Source organism: Lonchura striata, chromosome 17 (genome assembly GCF_050655825.1).
Source record: "Lonchura striata isolate lonStrDom1 chromosome 17, ASM5065582v1, whole genome shotgun sequence".
Taxonomy (NCBI): Eukaryota; Metazoa; Chordata; class Aves; order Passeriformes; family Estrildidae; genus Lonchura; species Lonchura striata.
Genome location: NC_140719.1, coordinates 6,438,997 through 6,457,598, shown reverse-complemented (window position 1 = coordinate 6,457,598; position 18,602 = coordinate 6,438,997). Strand labels below are relative to the sequence as shown.

Sequence of the window (18,602 nt, the reverse complement as noted above, 5' to 3'; positions counted from 1 at the left end):
GGGGCCAGCACACCCACACCGGCTGGGCCACGCCGGTGTGCCAACCTGCCGCACACAGAGGCAGCCCCGGGTAACCTGCACTGCTCTGGTTCTGGGAGCGAGCCCCGTTCCCAGGTCTCTGGGCACAGACACCAGGGCCGCGCCGCCCCGATCCCGGCCCCCTCGGCCCCTCACGGCCGCCGGACTACATCTCCCGGGATGCAGCGCGGCGCCGGTACCTTTAACGCCCCCTGGCGGCAGCACGGGGCGCTCCACAGGCGCGGCGGGCGGGCTGAGGCGAGCGGAGCCCGGGCGGCGTCGAGCGGGGCGAGGGGCGCGGGCTGGAGCCGCTGCCCACCGGCCCCAGAGCCGGGGAGGGCTGCGGGAAGGGTTAGTGCGAGCTCGCCTGTGCCAAGAGCCGCGCCGCAACCATGGGGAACCGCGGGATGGAGGATCTCATCCCGCTGGTCAACCGGCTGCAGGACGCCTTCGCCGCCATCGGGCAGAACGCCAACCTCGACCTGCCGCAGATCGCCGTGGTGGGGGGGCAGAGCGCCGGCAAGAGCTCCGTGCTGGAGAATTTCGTCGGGAGGTGAGCGGGGGTGTCCCCGGGGGCGCGGGCAGAGCTGCCGCATGGCCAGCGCGGTGCGGGGGCAGCGCGGTGCGGGAGCAGCGCGGGCAGAGCCGCCGCACGGGCAGCGCGGTGCGGGGACAGCGCGGTGCGGGAGCAGCGCGGGCAGAGCCGCCGCACGGGCAGCGCGGGCAGCGGCTCCGCACGGGCAGCGCGGTGCGGGGACAGCGCGGGCAGCGGCTCCGCGCGGGCAGCGCGGTGCGGGGGCAGCGCGGGCAGCGGCTCCGCGCGGGCAGCGGCTCCGCACGGGCAGCGGCTCCGCACGGGCAGCGCGGTGCGGGAGCAGCGCGGGCAGCGGCTCCGCGCGGGCAGCGGCTCCGCACGGGCAGCGCGGTGCGGGGACAGCGCGGGCAGCGGCTCCGCGCGGGCAGCGGCTCCGCGCGGGCAGCGCGGTGCGGGCGCTCTGGCCGCGGTGCGGGGACCGCGCGGAGCGGGGACTGCGCTCCGCTCGCGGCTACTCCGCTCGGCGCGTGTGTGGTGCGCGGGCAGCGCTGCAGGACGCCCGGGCGCTGCGGTGCAGGGGTACGGGGAGGCGCGGGAGGAAGGCAGGGAGGGAGGGAGGGAGGGCTCGCTCCCCGCCTGGGGGCATTCCGCAGCGGGGTCCCCGCCACTGCCGCACCTTGGCGGCCGGTGGCAGCCCCCCCTCGTCCTGGTGTTACATAACGGAGGAGGCTGAAGGGGCTGTGGGGGCCGGCCCCATCCGTCCCCTGCTCGGTGCGGGGCTCAGAGATGGATGTTGTCGCTGCGGGGGGAGTGATGCGGAGGGTGTTTAAGTTTAATCTGCTCCGTCCCCCTCCCCCAGCCCAGGCTCGCTGTCCTCCATAGCGGATGCCATGTCAGGAGCTGCGGGGAGGCTATAGGAAGGACGGGGTTATAGCTATCCTATATGCTCAAATCCCCGGGTGCTACCATTTTGTGGCAGGCAATATACTGATGCTTTCCCTTCATGTGACCTTCGCATTCATCATCTGCAACTTGAGTAAATTGCAGACCGCGCTGCTTGGGTATCTCCTCCAGTGCAGACACACAACACCTGGAGGGAGGGGGGGAACGTTCCTCACCTTTTTTCTGGCCTTGTTAATTAATTGTATTAAGTTATATACGGGTTTTAGTTATCAAAGTGGTTTTTTATGCTGTAAGGAGCACGCAGGTTTCTGGTGACTTGCCTTAAGAGCAGTGATTGCTGATACCTGGTCAGATGCTTGCGTGGGCTTTTCTCTTTCAGCAAACTGCATTTGTGACAACATCTACTGGATCTCATTTCCCAACCCCCACTTTTTCTTTTAAGCTGTTTGCTGTTCGATGGCTTATAGGGCTTTTCGACTGTCAGAAGGGTCTGTGGTGTGGATTAACTGCTTGCTTAGCTGCAAGTAGCCAAATTCTGGACCCGTGCAAGGGTATCTTTGAGCAGTGAGTGCTGGGTGTACTAGGAGGAAGGCTCAGGGGTTACATCTGGTACAAAGAAAGCATGGTCAAAATAAAATGTTTTCTTCTCTGCCATAGATCAAAGAGTTTTGAAAAAATAAGAATATAAAATTTGAAGAGTTTGGTATCTCTTCTAGCTAACTTCCAAAGGTCCATGCAGTGTATCCCTGAGAGATGCTGGGATCATGCCAAGGGCCAGACATTGCAGAAACACATTTTACTGAGTCTCAGGTCATAGTCCAGAATCCACTTGTTTGTCCACAGTCACAGAAAAGAAATAAAATCCCTGCCACCCAAGTGAGAAACTTGCTGGGCTGTGGCTTTCGAAGAAGGGGAAAATGGATCTTCTGAAGTCTTTGAGCAAAATGGGTTCACCTGTTGGCCCTGCTGTTTTCATGCTTTCTAAGTACTGGCAGTCAAAGCTCATAAATCCTTTTTAGAGGATCTGTGCAGGCAGTGCTGCAGTGGTGTCGTAGATAATGTAGGGCTGCTGGGCCAGAGGGGGATTTGTTGGAGGAAGGACAGTCAGTGTATTGGGGTAAACTGCTCCTCTCCTTTAGACCAACCACACAAGAGGATTTACTAATCCTTGATGCATCTACACTGGCACTAATTTAGAATGGGATTTTATCTGCTTGGTGGAAAATATATGAATTCAATTATCTTCTGTCTCTTTCTGATGACTCCAGTCACAGGAGAACTTATGACCTCACCGTGTCCCATCAGCTGTCTCTCTAGCAGCAAGTTACAGCGCTGTGGCTTTTCGAAAATGAAATAATTAAAGGTCCCCTGAGCAGGAGCTGAGAGCTGTCGGTAGAAAAGCATTTAGAGGAAATAATTGGAGGGGAAATGGAAAATGTCAGTGTGAAAAGGTCTTTCTCCATTTGATACCCCTGAGTGCTGGCTAGTTTAGACTGGTAACTTGAGACCTCTTACCACATAATGTATGTGTATATGCTGCAAATCCCAATCCTGTTAAAATAGTGTTGGGGCCCTGCTGTAATGTATAGTCTCTTTTCTTTCTCTGTGGGTATTGGTAACCATGATAAGGAGCTATGGAAATAGTATCCAGAATGAGCATGGTTCTTCAGTGTAATTGTGATAGGGGATGTTTTCTTGTCTGAACAGCCATAAGAAGAAACTGTGTGTAGACCTACTGTGTACAAATACAATTATTGCTGTAGTGTGGACATGACATATGTCACTGCTCCTGCTTGATACCAGGATGGTGGTGCAGCTATTGCTCAGCAGCTGCTTGCTGCACAGGGAATGTGAGTACTGATGAGTTTCTCTCTGAGCGGATGGAAATCTGTGCAAGACCAAATGCTGATGTGGTTGGTACTGGCTGATTAGCATGATGCAGACACTTCAGCACAGGGGCTGGAGGCCCTGCCAGGGCTGGTTTCTCTGCTCAGGACCTGTGGGGCTCCTTTCAAATTGTCATCAAATCACGTTTCCCTAACAGGACAGCACACCTGCCCCCTGCCAGACCTGTGTTGTGGCAGGGCTTCAGTCCAGGGCTGCTGCAGGCACCTTGCAGTAGCACTGAGTCAGTCCCACATTCAGTGGAAACCTACGAGCAGGGAGGAGTGATACTGCCTGCAATCACTGTTTAGTTACATGTCATACCAAACAAATATTTTTTTTCCTCCTGAATTCAGTGGCTTACTAGTTGCTGCTAATTGCATTTTTGGTGACACTTCCTCTGCTGTTAACAGATTATCCAACAGTGCAGAGCTTGTATTTATAATACCAGATGTCAGTGTGGCTGCTATGTGTGCTTTTGCTGCTGGAATCTCAGCGTGGTGACTCGGATACCGGCTGGTGGTGATAAAATTGCTGAAGAAACAAGAAGCCATGTAGAAGCCAGACAGGTGACACATCTGTCCACAGACTGGTTTGTCCTGGGCCCCAGAACTGGAAGGAAGGTTAATTGTGTGAGCTCCAGGCATTTCCTGTTGGTGTGGTTATAAGCTTGTAGGATAACTCGGGTTGGAAGGGACTTCAGTGATCATTTTGTCCGTTCTTAAGGTGTCATTGCTTCCCTACAGCATCCTTTTCTAAATAAATAGGTCTTGGAGCTGGCAACTGTACCAGCAAAATTGGTCTGATAAAAAGAACAAAGCATGTGGTATGTGCTAATTTGACTTAAGAGCCCAAATGACTGAGGAGATTGTATGAGACAGCCCACAAGGCTGTTTGTATAATCATCCATGTTCATGCCACTCTTACTTTACCATGTGAAAATAACAAATATGCTTTCTTTGAATCCTGTGATCTCAGAGCACTGTTACACAAATCTTTGGGTTTCTGGGAGTATTGCTGTTACCTGTGCTTTACGAACAGGAGAACTGAAAGCACTGGGCTGTGTTCAGCTGGTTCCTGGAATGGCTGTGCCTTGTGGTGGTGTCTGATCCAAGGCAGGGTGCTGCTCAGCCCTGTGGGACAGCTGCATTGCTCTTCCTAGGGAAAACAAGGCACCTCTGACTTCTCCAGAACATAGAGTTTCAGGGGGCTGCTGAGGAGGCAGTGACTAAGGACTGGGAACAGTGGGTGGAAGGACTTGAATGGAGATGAAACCATCTTGTTTATGATCAAGGGACCTAAGCAGTGCCAAACTTGTGTGAAATGAATCAGTGTTTACTTGACCTCGGACCTGAGCTGGAATCTGGTACCCTACAAGCATTTTCTCTTGGAGGCTGTGCACCCAAAATAAGGGTACTTACCAGTCTGTCACCAGGCTCTGATGGTATATGCTGAATTCCCTGATGTTTGTGTGTTGCCTAGAAGGAATCACATGTGTGGCCTACAGGTGTGGGCCTAAACTCAACCATGTTGGGCTAACCTTGCCTCTCCCAACAATGAAATTTCCATATGGGTAGAAGAGCAGGGAAAATGCAGCACTGCAATGCCTTTGTCAGTCAAAAGGCTAAATACTCATTAGGCATAGCTGCAGTAAGATGTGACAAAATCAGGCACGGGCCTAGCAGTAAGTGTCTCTTTGCCATAATGGTGATGCAAAACTAGATCCTGAAGCCAAAGGGTTTAGTTTGGCTTCAGGTATAACTTTGAGGAGCAACTTAATACCTTCCACAGTCATTTGGAGATAAATACACCCCCAAGATATGATGAGGGAATGCCTTCCTTGATAATGCATACTTTGCTTTATTATGGAAGCTTCCCCAGAAAAATACCTTCAGAGACCAACAGCAGTGTTTAGCAACTATGTAGAAGTGAAGGATCCTAAAGGGATGCATAAAGAGATCCAGATACTTGGCCTGTTCCTGCAGGAAAACTGTTTTGTTGATGATCTTTGTACTTTTAAGTTGCTCAGGCTTCTGCTGCAGTATGTGGTTAATGAGCTTGAGTGTTGAGGACTGAGTGTTCAAATATTGTAAAATAGCTACATTATGTATAGATTGGGAATGTCTGTTGTACTGGACAATGCTGAACATCACTGCAGTACTTCAGGAGCAGATTTAAATTTAAACAAGAAGATACATTCATGACACGTGCTTTGGCCACAAAAGAGGTTCTTAAGAGTGATTCTTCTAAATTTTTGAGGGTTCTGATTTGAGATGTGTGCTGGCAGAGAGATGATTAATTGCAAATCATGGACCTTTAATTGTTGTATGATAAATACATCTGTGAGCCAGTCAAATTCTTTTGTCTATTTGCAGCTTATAAACACAGGCACTGCTTGTGAACTGACTTACTTAGGGTTGCAATGGATGGTGCAAGAGTCAGGAGTAGGATTCTGCTGCTTAGAGAAATAAACTATGGTCAGATAAATCCTTCAATGGCAGCCAGTCTTTCGTCTCCAGTGAAGAAAATACCTATTTTCATATTGGATTAACTGGGGAAGGAAGCCAATATGGAGCATGGAGAGGAATGGGTAATGTGTTACAGCAGACCCCAAGATAAAATAATTTCACTTAAGAGAAATCTGCAGAGCTCTGAGCAAACACTTGTGGAAGGAGGAATGCTAGAAGAAGGTACATAATTAAGTTAAAACATAACATAACATGGATGGCTGTGAGGGAAAACCCTGTGAATCTCAGTGCTCATATATGCAGCAGCAGTGTCTGCCTGTGTTTGTTGTCAACTTGTTTTAATCCTATCGGGGTTGGCTCAAATAAGTACAACTCTAATATTTTTCTACTTCCTGCAGCAGTTACATGTTCTCTGCAGATCTTTCTAGCTGTATCTTTCAGCTTAACTCTTCAGTGATGATCTCATGCTTCTTGTTAACTGCCCACTAACCTTATATTCTCTAGAAGAAGGGATGTTTAAGGCATGTCTCAGGTCATATCAGAATTTACCTAGGAAAAGGAGACCAGCTGCAATCCAGTGGGAAAGCTGGTGTTTGGACCTACTGGTGTGTGAAAATGACAGGTTGCCTTGTCACTGCTGGAATTCATCACCTGATAGCCGACAGATCAGGGATGCTGCATTTCCTTGTGGACTCTTCCTTGTTAGCATGCTAATCCTCAAGTTGAGAATCTTGGAACATCTTGAGGTTTTTTTTTATTAGTTCCTATTGTACTTTGAGATAAGTACATATGGAATTTTTTGTTTCCTCAGTAAACAGGATGCAGTGATGCAAGGCTGTAAAGAGGGAACAGAACCAGTGGGGAAAGGAGTCAGAAGTTCCCAAAAGTTAAACTGTCAGCTGCTCCTGTTCTTTAAAACTTGGTGTGCTTATCACACAGTCAAAACACCTTAATAAAACCAGGCAAAGCAAAGATGACCTACTGTTTTTAAAGGGTGCTGATTGTTTTCAGAAGCCATTCAATACCTATCTGGGAATACCAAGCCAAGTCCTTGACCCTGACTTTTCCAGATGCTCAGAGCAGGCAGAACCCTGCTAGACTTCAATAGAAGGAGTGGGAGTCTGTCTGCAACACCTTCTATCTGAGGCAGCTTCTGAAAGTGTTGTTCTAAGGCAGGAAGTTAATCCCCTTCCTGATCTGGTGAGTTCCTGAATGTCCCTACTTTGTACTCCAGGATTGAGTCTGTCTGTAAAAGTGTGAGTAAAAATTCTAAATAAGGTTTTTTTAAGATGGCTCTTTTTAAGGAGAAATGGAAGCAGCTTACAACTTAGCATAAGTTAATCAAGAAAACAGTTCTTGCTGTGTTCTAGCTGCTGGGGTGAAACTTATTATGATGCCTTGAGCATTGAATTTATTGGACAAGAACAAACCCATGTGTGCTCCACCCATGTGAGCCAGTACTTAGTTTTTTGTTTCAGGCAGTGCATGAGTAGCAAAACCAGAAGAGTTAGTGAAGGGGTGGCAGGCAGTCATCTAGAAAGAAGCATGTGGTGTTCAGCCTGTGTGCCCAATGTAAATTGGTTTTGAGGTGGCGTCTGAAAGGAGATTTACTGATAATATGCAGGGTAATCCTACTTCCTTGATATGCCATTAAAAAAAAAAAAACACCCCCAAAACTTTGGTTGTAATACTTTCCTCCTTCTTGGATTCACAGATCTGTAACCATATGAGTCAGAGTACAGCTAGTTGGGAGGAGAGATGAAGTTAAATTTGTTCCAAAAAAAAAAAAAAAAACCAAACCCCAAACCCAGAAGTCTAGTCATGCATGGTGGGAAAAATAGCTTACTTGTGGGACAATTTCTCATTCTACTTGAAGTTTTCATTTCCTGGCCTCTGACCTGGTTTTGCACATTCTGATAGAGAGTGGAATCTCATGGTTAAGGAATATTGTCTCTTATTATAGGCAAATGGGCATGTTCAGCCTTGAGGTAGAATTCTGTTCTTTGCTCTGAAGATAAATTATTAGTGATTAATTTTATACCTTTTTCTCCATCCTTAAAGGCTGTTGGTGTCTCCCATGACATGTAGGGGTGTATATCATTAATGGACACTTGAACTATCACTGGGAAAGGTTAAGCATAAAGTGATAAACTGTTTTTCATAGCAATAAATGAAAACTGTAAAGATGGCACTGCAATGGCTGTCTGAGCCCTTGCAAAGGCTTGCCTTCTCTCTAGAAGTGTTGTGCCAAGAGCTTTAGTTCTTTGTGCAGGTCAGTTTGCTCAGTATTTTGCGGGTTACTTAAGTCTGCTCTGCAGAGGTTGGGTCTGGTGCAGCCACCTTTGGTTGCTGGCATAGATCAGGTGCAGGATTTGAGGAGTGAGGGTGTTCTTAGAAAGCAGGTGAGATGAGAGGCTGTCCTAGATGGCCTGGTAGCACTTGAATTTTTGAGCATGGTCTTTCAGGGCAGGGATGGGTAGCAAAGCCCTACAGAGGAGAGAGCCCAGGTTTATGTACCTAGGGACTTTCAGTACTTGCATGTTCTGGTCAGGTTTGGAGGTGGTCAGCCTGCAAGCAGGTACTGCTTCTGGAAAAACTACAAAAAGTTATTTCGCTTAATTTACATTTATCTGTGATCCATCTAAAGCACACATCATGCCTATTTTGGAGTGACTTGATGGAGTTTAATAATGCAAAGTGGATGTGTTTGCATTGAAGTTAGCTATGAAGAGAGGGCTGAGAACATTTCAGTGTTTACTGACGAGCAGGCAGGACTTCATCAGAACACTGATGGGCAGCTGAGGGCACAATTAATGTTAGATATTTAAACAATTATTCCAAGTGACTCATTGATACTTTGTAGTTAGGTTCAGCTTTGTTTTCAATGTCCATTAGTGAATATTTTATTAACAGTTGAATATAAAGTGGCTCCACAGTTTTCTTAAGCTGTCTTATGTAGATGGGCAGACAGGACAATTAAGTTGCTGGTGTTTGCTTTCTTTATGACCTTCAGGTTTGTCACAGCTCTGAGCCTGGTGCTGACTGTAGTAGATAACTGCTTTGCTTTCCTTCAAGACACAGTACAGGAATAATGAGCCCTGAGTCTGAAATCTAACAGTGTCTCTGTTTTCTCCAGAGCATCTGACATGGAAAGCTTTGGCAGACCCAGCCATGACCAAATGGAAGCGAGATGGTCGCTGGTTAGTAGCTTCTTGCAATTCAGCATAACATGCTTTTGGGAGCTTCTTGGAAGCAGACGTTATGCAAGCTCCTCAAGCTGTGTCTTGCTGACTGGAAGCAAACTTGCCAGCTTCTGCCATTTTTCTGCAAGTCTTGTGACTTGTGTGGCTTTTCTTAGAGCCCTGGCCACAGCAATTGAGCGAACAGAAGAGCAGTGTAGCTTTTGTATTGAAAACAGCAATTTCTGTCATGGAGGTTTGAGGCTATTTTTTTTTCCCTAAAAGATGCCGTTTCCCTAAATGCTTCTGGAGACAAGTATAAAGAATCCCTAAGCTTCTAAGACCTGCATTGTCATCTCTTCCCTTCCTAAAAATCAGGGCTTAGTCTCAAAACTATAAGCTCTGCTAGAATATTTGTATTGCAGTTGCAATGAACAATAAATGAGGTTTGGAATAAACCCAGTACCTCACTTGTGACGGAAATGGGAATTGAACTGGAGTCTCTGGGGCCGAAAAATACTATTTTAATAATGTATTGCTTCAACAGTCTCCTTTAACTCTCCCTTTCCTGTTTCGTATGGCTTTAGGCTGCATTGTTGCAGCGGTGTGGAAGGGTGAAGAGTTAATACAACCATAACAGACATGGGAAGTGCTGGGCTCCTGTCTGACTGCTCAAACTGTCATTTTGGGGCTGGGAAGCACTCTTGCTGCAAGTGTAGTTAGTATATGTGATGCCTATGAGAGGGCACAACCAGTGTTAAACTGATACTGCTGTGGATTTTGGCTGCAAAGCCAGGCAGTGTTGCTGTAATGCTGGATAAAAGCTGATCATAAATTGCAGCTGTATTTCAGAGTAGTTTTTCAGCTGCATTCAGACCCTTTCTTATATCAATAGGCAGAAGCCTACAGAGATGCTGAGCAGTCGGTTCTCAACATCTGCAAATGTTTTCACAGCACAGCTAACTTACCCTGGAGAGCACTAGGAGAAACTACAGTGTTTCCCTTTATTTTAAAATTGAGAATGGAGATCCAGTGATGAGGGAGGCGGTGCTGAATTTTTTAGAACACGGAAAGAAGTACCTAAAGGCAAAAATCTTGAAGTCTTTGTTCAGTTCCTCCTCTTTCTCTTCCTGCCACTCTCACATGTGTAAAGACAGAGTAAGCTCTATAGGATCTGGCTCAGGGCTCTGACAAATTAACAGACTGTTTCAGCCCTGAGTGCTCTTCCTCATCCATGTAGTTACAAACCTCTAAATTTGAGGCTTATAATGACTATCCATTTGCCACCTGCCTTCCAGCACAGGAACAATTCCCTGTCAGCAGGGGAATATGTCTGGTGACTTGCTAGTTCAGAATTAAACCAATAAGCACCAAAGCTGTAGCCCTCACAGGTTTTATGCTGATATTTAGCCTTGCTGACTTGTTTATGATTTACTCTGAGCTTATACTGCTCTGGGTCATGATGGGACCCCTTGATTCTAATACATGTTAGGTTTTCTCTCTTTTTGGCTGTTGTGATCTCTTGTGTAATCTCTGGCTATTTCTTAAGCTGATTGTGCTTTTACTTTTAATAGAAGCTCCTCTATGAATAGCTGGGAATTGCCTGAGCATGGTGGTGGCCTTGAGAGGAGATGTGTCGCAGTGGGGTTAAAGCTACGGGTGAGGAGGAGATTGGTACATTCCAAAATGCAGAATACCCTCAGGGATTGGTGCATGACATGTGTCACACTGCAGAGCTGATGCTGCAGCTCCAGCACTGAAACTCAGGTCACCTCTTCTACATCATGCAGCTCTCAGCAGAGATCCCAGCAATAAACTTCTTCCCTCTGGGCTATGCTACTTTGATTTGTTCCTGTTCCTAAGAATTACTCTGCTTATGCCTATTCGTGCAAGATGTGTTTGTTATCTCAGGCCTGCAAACTACCAGGCATCCCAAACTAATTTTGGAGAAAGAGATCCATTTCCTGCATGAATTTGTATAGACTGTTGAATGAATGATGTTTAAGGAATGTTTACTGCAAAAGAATAAGTGAGTTACTGCATTGGCACTTGATATTTTGCCAACTTGTGCTTGGACAGAGTTGAACTCCCATTGAACACCTGGAGGGACAAAAGCAGATGTCTTAGAAATCACTGTATTGGTGGAGATACAGGGAGAGAAATTTAGTTAAACCTTTTACTTGTGGAAAATAAGGTAAGGAATGGAAGGCTGTAAGACTGTTGTCTGTACAAGTCACTGTGCTGCAGTTTTGCTATCAGAATGCCCACTGATAAGGCAACACCTGTTTGAATCTTCCCTTTTTTGTTGTTGTTGTTGTTGAATTTAAGCCTAACCTTTTTGTCACCTCCCATGGTCATTGCCCACATCTGACTATAGCAAAATGTGTCTTTTGTGCACATGAGAAGTGCTGTTCCACTGGACATTAGAACCAGACAGGATGTCTGAAGCTTGTCTCTTCTGGGACTATTGATCCAATTTTTGTTCTGGTATAGTGGGAAATGGAGATATCTTGTGTGGTTTTTTTTAAGTAGAGTTTAATGCTTCTGACTTTGCTCTGCACTAGAGGTGTTTACAATCAATCTGCTGGGTCTTCTTCAAGGGCTTTAAGAGGCAGTGCCTCTGCACCATGTTCCCAGCCCAGGTTGATCCTAATTATATCTGGAGCTGCAGAGGTGCAGTGCATAGCAAGGAGCCTGGCACTGTTCCTGCATACTTCTCCAGGCAGAGCAGAGATGTAAATTGGCATCTTAAATTTCCTCTGCAGGACAGCTGTGCACTGGGCAGTTTGGTCAGGATGCCTGAGGGCAGCATAACTCTGTTACCCCATGGAATTCTGTCCTTCCTGCCTGGCCTGTTGGAAAGGAAGCAGGCTGCCTCCCCATCCCCAACACTCTCTGCCTCTTACCACTGACCCGAGATAAGCTATAGGGGTACATGCATTCAGCTTTATAAACTCACCACCAGTGTGTGGCAGCTAACAGCACATCATGACTTGTTGAGGTACCATCCTTCCTCATGCAGCTTCTGTTTTGTTTGTATCTGTGGGCTCATCAAAGTGGCTTTGCCTTTCCCAATGAACTCTTTCAGCTGTCTGTACCCTTTAAGCAGTTCAGGCTCTAGGCAGCCTGTCTCCTTTTCTAGCACACACTGATGTCTGGGAGTGGAGGAAGTGTCATGCTGCAGTGATGAAATGTGCCTCCAGCTACATTTGTTCTTCTCTTGGGTCTTGCAGCAAATACCATGACTCCAGAGGTGGAGTTTTGACAAGAAATCTAAGATTATACTTAGCACAAAATTTGATATATTTGAATTTGTCATTGTACCTGGTTTCATTCTCTGAAGGAGAGAAGAACAAAAAGGGGGATAACCCCCTTTTTTATCCAGAGCCTCCATAGGATGAATAGTGTGAATATGAGTTACTGCTGCACATTATAATGGTGTCTCTGGACACAGGAGAGCCTCTGCTGCTGGGCAGCCTTTAGAATGCCTCTGCTGCTGGGCAGTCTGGACTCAGCTGCAGCCTGGCTCCAGAGATTAAGACATTGGTGGTGAGAAATAGCCAGGTCAGCCTGCTGCTCGTCAGTCTTAGCATCCATTAATCCTCGGGTGTTATTGTGGCTGTGCTTTCCCATCAGCCATTCCTGTCCCAGAGTTTTAGTGTACAGCTTGTCCTTTTGTTTTCTCTCAGCTCAAGTTGCAGGTGCTGAACAGGTCACGTTTTTCAAGGCTGCAGCCTTCTTTTACAGCAAAGCCAGGGGTTGTTGGTAGGTTTGTTTGTGCCAAAGCAGAGAAATGTTGCTGCAGTCTTATGACAGATCAGTGCAGCTTGAAAAAGAGGCAAAGATGCTGGGTCATGGGTTTACCTTTCTGGCCTTAAAAAAACGTGGTTTTCACTACTGTCATAGGGACTTAACTAATCTGATGCTCTGGGGTGTTGCTGTTGCCTGGTATTGTCTTCTTGGGGACTGTCTGGAAATTGCAGGGAGATTCTGCAATTGCAGGGAGATTTTTGCCAGGGTATATATGCTTTTGAAGTAGCAAAAGGAAAACTTGCTTCTTGCTTTCGTGCTGTGATGGTGAAAATTAAGCAAGACAGACATAAAGGTCTGGTTTACAGTTTCTGGGGTGGAGTATGCATCATGCAGTGCAGTATTTCTGGTATTACTTTTTTTTTCCTCGCATGAGTAAAACCAACCTTGTTTCCTTTCTTCTGGGATTGTAATTCTTGAAATCAAAACTGCATTTTCCACAAATGTGTAATCCTTACTGCCATATTCATTCAGGATACACTAGGCTGCTTATTCTCTTGAGTTCCTGATATTGTCATGCAGAATAAGCGCTGTATTATTTTTTACCGTGAATATCCCAATACAGCAAACAAAATCCAGACTTCATTTTCTATTACTCAGAAAATCCTAGAGGAAGCTGCACAGCAGCAGTGCTGCAGTTTTGTGCTCTCTCCAGCCTCTGCTTCCCCAGCTCTGCAGCCTGGAGTCAATGCGGCATTTGCTATAACGGGCAGTGACTTTTTGAGATCAGGCAGTGCACTGTAGGCTGTACCACTCTCTAAATAATTCTCCACAGTAAAAATGCAGTGCTCCAAACAAGAAAATGCCTTTACAGTTTTTTACCTGCAGAAACACAGAGTAAATTGCCTCACAAGTGCACGTGAGGTGCTGGAGTATTCTGTTTTGATTTCCCATCTGTGTTCTACGTCTTCACGTATTCTGGACTAGCCCATCTGCAGGAAGATAACAGGGAGGGAGCTGGCAAATAACTCAACCCTCAAAATGGAGGAGGAGAAGAATATTCCTGATTAATTCTCTCGCAGCAGAGATGAACTGAAGCAAATCACATTTTGGATGAGATGGTTGGGTTTGTATGCTGGGAGTGCCTCTTGTTTCTCCTCCAAACTCTTGACCTACAACTGTAGACATTTGCTTAAAACCTCAGCAGCTTGAGGCTGATGCCCACCAGTGAGGGACGCAGGAGGGATGTGTGGACATCAAACTGATTTGTTTCTATGGAAACAGTAGATTTCACCATGTTTTAGGGAAGTAGGAGGGGAATTATCCCCCTGGGCCTGGTTCTGGCTCTCAGATTGGATTGGTTGCTGCACAGCAATTGCAGAGCAGCAGCCCATGAAGGGATTATCTATCAGCCAGTGATCACAATTAGGGAGGGAAGCACGTGGCTCCAATCTGCTCCCGTTGTGGGATTCCCAGGGTCACAGCTCTCCATGGCACTTAAAAACAAGGAGTTTAACCTTGGTTACTCATAGCCCCAAAGGAGGGCAGCTGCACCCAGACTTCTCAATTGGGATGGCTGAGGGAATGAGCTGTGCTTGTACCTCTCAAGAGCTGAAAATTATTTGTGGTATCTACAAGGTCTGGGGAAGCTGAGGTCTTTTAGAAAGGCTTCAAGTGATGCTTGCTTATGAAATTATACTAAGTCAAATTTGTTGTACTGCTCTCAGAAAGTCCCAGCACTTGAAGTGCTGTGACTAGGGGTGATGATTTGAGACCTTTTTTTAAAAATGAAAGGTAACCTCATGAAACCGCAGAAGGAATCAAAGCATGAATATGAACCTCAAACAGGTTCAAATAAGGAGAGTTTTTACTAAACCCCATATATTATTAGTGATCTGTAGAGCTGAGTCTCTTCAAACTGGCCTGGTGCCCTTGTGCAAGATCCCAGTGCTGGTCCTTCTGAAGGAGTTAACCCACACCTCTGTATTTCAGACTCTCAGGTCCTAAAGGCACTTACCTATCCAGGCTCTAGCACTGACTGAGAGGGAGAGCTTGTATTTCTAGATAGAAAAAAGGCAGACCATGGAAAACTGACAGAAAGGGTAATGCCTGTGTATGTTTGAACCTTTTCCCAAGGTCCTCCCTTGTTTCCTGCAAATGTAGGACAGGAGCTGTGTAGCTGTCTCTAATGGGGAGAAATTCTCGTTGCTCAGCTTCTGTCTCCCCTTACTGTATATAGGGACTTCCTATATTCCATGTTATGTAAACTGAGTTAGGGATGAAGGGCAGTTTCTAGCAGAAATTCTTGCTTTATGCTGTATAATGTAGCCAGTAAGTCAATTGGATGGAATAATCCTGGTTATGAATTTGCAGGGGTGCATCAGAAGAATGCAGCAATATCTCTGCTTTAGTCTCAGGTCATCTAAAAATATATATATATATATACCTTGAAAGTCAGGCCAGATCCTGCTGTAAGGTTTACCAAGCATAAAGCTGGGGTGTGCTGGGTTCTTTGGTATTACTGTAGACATACAGCAGCAGAAATGCCTGGGGCAGACTCTTGGCTATGCCAGTTTAGTCTGCATGCTGGCAGGCCCTCAGGTCATTGACTAGAAGTGTAAGAATGCCTGTGACTTCCTTGGAGGTCTCTTGCCCTGTGGAAGCAGGGCAGCCGTGAGGGCTCTGTAGTTGTGCATTTGATTAACTGCTGCACAGCAGCTCCAGCACAGCCATGACTTGGCATGATGCACACAGCTGTCTTCCAGATTTTGATGTATCCTGAAGCTAGTGGAGTGTGAAACAGAAAAATCAGCCCAGAGGATTCAAATGAAAATAAACAATAGCAAAACTTAACTTACCCTGCTGCTTCCAACAACCTCATAGAGGCATGTACAGGAGAGGGGCTGAGATGCAGAGAAAGGAGATGTGGATGTGGAAAGAGTGGATTAAAGAGGCACCAACTTCTATGGATGGCTCCTGGGAACCAGTCTGTGTAGTGAGAGATAAGCCAGAAAAGCAGAATTTAGTGCACTTGGGGAGGGCTGGGGGAGAGAGCTGTTTCCAAGTGATCATTCATGTAAAAATTGCTGTGTGCTTTCCTTTTCTGGCTTTAGCAGTGTTGAGGAAGGTGCTGCAGGCAGAAGGCTGAACACAGCCACTGCAGTTGAAAGTATCAAGTTATGTGAGAGAACATTGCCCCAGGGCGTTCCTCTCTCATTGTCTGAGCCCCCTCAGCCCACACTTGGCTCAACAAACATGTTCTGAGTGGGGAAAACAAGTTTTTGATTAACACTTTTGATGTTCAAGGCATGTAGGTCCTCCCAGAGGCGTGAGAGCACATGAATATGACAATGCCTTCCAGTAACAAAAATCTTTTTCCTGTCCTGTAGGAGAGATCTGATCACTACCAAAAATTACCCAGACAGCAGTACTGGACACTGTCATCTCTCTACATGTAAATCAGTGGCCAGTAATTGTGTTGTGTCCCAGGTTGAGGAGACAAGCTGATGATAAAATGGCTAAGATGGAAGCTTGAAATTCAACTTCTGTCCCTCCGTGGTTCATCATTTACCCCAAATGTCAGTGAAACAAACCTCACCATTATGCCTGTCCACGAGGAGCTGGATTTGATTTGCCAAACTCACTGTGTAGGCTTTCAAACAGCCAGGCATGCAGCTTTCTATGGAGGTGGATTCTCTTGGAGGAGGCAGTCTCCTGAAAGGTTTCTTGTCTTTTCAGCAGAGCCTGTGGTGCGGGGTCATTGTGGTTTTTGAAATGTTGTGTTTTGCAATACATGTAGGTTTCTGATGTGGCTTTATTGAGTTTATGTTAACTCTATAAATACACTGTATTTTTCTTATTTTGAATGAAGTGAGAGCACAGTATGGGAAAAAAAGATACAGGAGAGCTCCAGAACATGGCATATCCTGGTCGTTGGTAAAAGAGCTGCAGGAAACACAGCAAAGGTGATTCTTGTGGGGAGAATCATGTCAGTTCTGGAGCAGGATGTGGTGTGACCACGTAATACTACTATAATTACACTTTTTACACTGAATTAGCATAGCTGATGTCCTTTCATGTTTGGAGACCTCAGTGCCTCAGTCTCTGCAGAACCTCTTGCTGGCTTTGTGCTAGTATGGGGTACAATTCTGCACAAGGAAATAGAACAACTTGAGGCAGATTGGGAGAAGGTGCCAACTTCAGAAGTTACTTTCTACTTCATTCTCTACCCTCTCTGACTCTTGTTTGCAAATTACCCAGTATTATGTTACAAATGTGTCCAGCTTTTACTGGCACTTGTGTTTTGTCCTGCTTTGGCAGCATCTGAGTTTTCTAGGATGGTCTCTGGAAGCTCACCTTAAGCACAGCAAACTTCCAAACTTGAAAGGCTGTTTGGTCCTTTTGCTTACTGACTTGGGGAACTGTACTTGGGAGAAGTGGCCAGGTGTTGGAGAGGCTGTTTGAGGGTCAGAACTATTTAACAAAGCAATTTTAAGTGTTCCAAGCCAGCACAATAGTGTTAACCTCCCTCTGCACTATTGTTAATAGGAACTCAAGGTACAAGGCAGTGGGAAGCCCTCTCTTTAATTTTTGTTTCTCCTAACATGTATATTATGATGACACTCATGAACTATTGCCTGTCTTTATTTTTCACAATTGTTTTCTTGAATAATGAATCATTGTGCACAATAATATTGCCAGTATACTGGAAAATGGTGTACTTACAATAGATCTTTATTTCTATATGTATCCATTGTGTGACCAGTGCCACTTGCATCCTAAGAAGTTACATTATGCTAAGTGCTTATGGAATTGCTCTTGTTCACTGTGGGTCAGGACTAGGCATACTTGTGTTGTGATTAAGCCAGAGGATGTGCATTATTTATCAGCCAAAGCTATCTAAAGGTGCTAACCTTAATGGAAAAAAACCATGGCTTAACTAGGAACAAGACTTAGCATATGATTATGAGTCTGTATGACTGGTGTCCAAGTTGATATGAAGCAGTATGAAAGGACTATGAAAGCTTAGGGCAGAGGAAAACAGAATAGAAGGATTGATTGATCTTTTTGTTCATAATGCACCTGTTTTTAATGCTTGCTGTTCCTGGTTTGTCTGGCTTTTTTTTAGTTGAGAAGTGCTTTGGCTCAGGTGAGAGAAGAGCTCACAGAGCCAACCAAGTTAGTAGGAAACTCTGAATCTGCAATGCAACCCTCTTGGCAGCCTGCTGGGTGGCAGAGGAAAGAACAAACTTGTCCTTGTTCTTGTCCCACACCTGAGTTATGGAATTGCTTACAAATGTACTTGCATGTTGCTTGAAGGATCAGACCAGGAAGGTGCTCCAAGGGCAGTTCTGCATCCTTCTTCCTTGTAGTAGAACTACATGATGTCTACTGTGAAGGAGCACCAGGAGTTAGTGACCAAAAAGTACAAAGCTCCTACTGTTTCTGAGGTGTTTGTTTTAGGAGTCGATATGATTAATAGTAAATATTTTGAGTGTGTGGTTAAAGTGCCCCATAGTTGTCAGCCTGTGTGTAAAGGATTCATTTTGATGTGCTGAAGTAAGAGCATGTTTGAAAACACAAGTGCTGTGAGATGAAGTGCTGTTCAGAGAAATGCATAAGCTGTCCACAGAATGCAGTTTGTGTGAAGATGTGACTGTTGCTGATGGGCAAAGTGATCAGAAGAATCATATGTCAAAGGTACCAATACCCCTAGATTGGCTTGGGATTCTTGTAAAGCACTGTGCCATCATGAGCTAAGGAGGAACTCATGATCTGGATGTGTGAGAAAGATGAATGATCAATTATAAGCCTTGACAGATGAAAATGGTTTGAAGCTTAAGCAGGAGCAGGTCTGAACTGTGT

At 45.9% G+C, this 18,602-nt stretch overlaps 1 protein-coding gene across 20 annotated transcripts in view; it reads left to right on the top strand.

The window, feature by feature from the left end:
• Window positions 1-278: 278 nt before the first annotated feature.
• The window catches only part of DNM1 (dynamin 1), a 64,420-nt gene continuing 46,096 nt past the window's right edge, over window positions 279-18,602 (top strand). For all 20 annotated transcript variants that reach the window (XR_014958818.1, XR_014958819.1, XR_014958820.1 and 17 more), the window contains exon 1: window positions 279-571. Coding sequence is in view for 13 of the 20 variants with exons in the window: in XM_021551422.4 (XP_021407097.1) it covers window positions 411-571 (161 nt within the window). In the remaining 7 variants the exon portion in view is untranslated. The remainder of the gene's footprint in view (window positions 572-18,602) is intronic.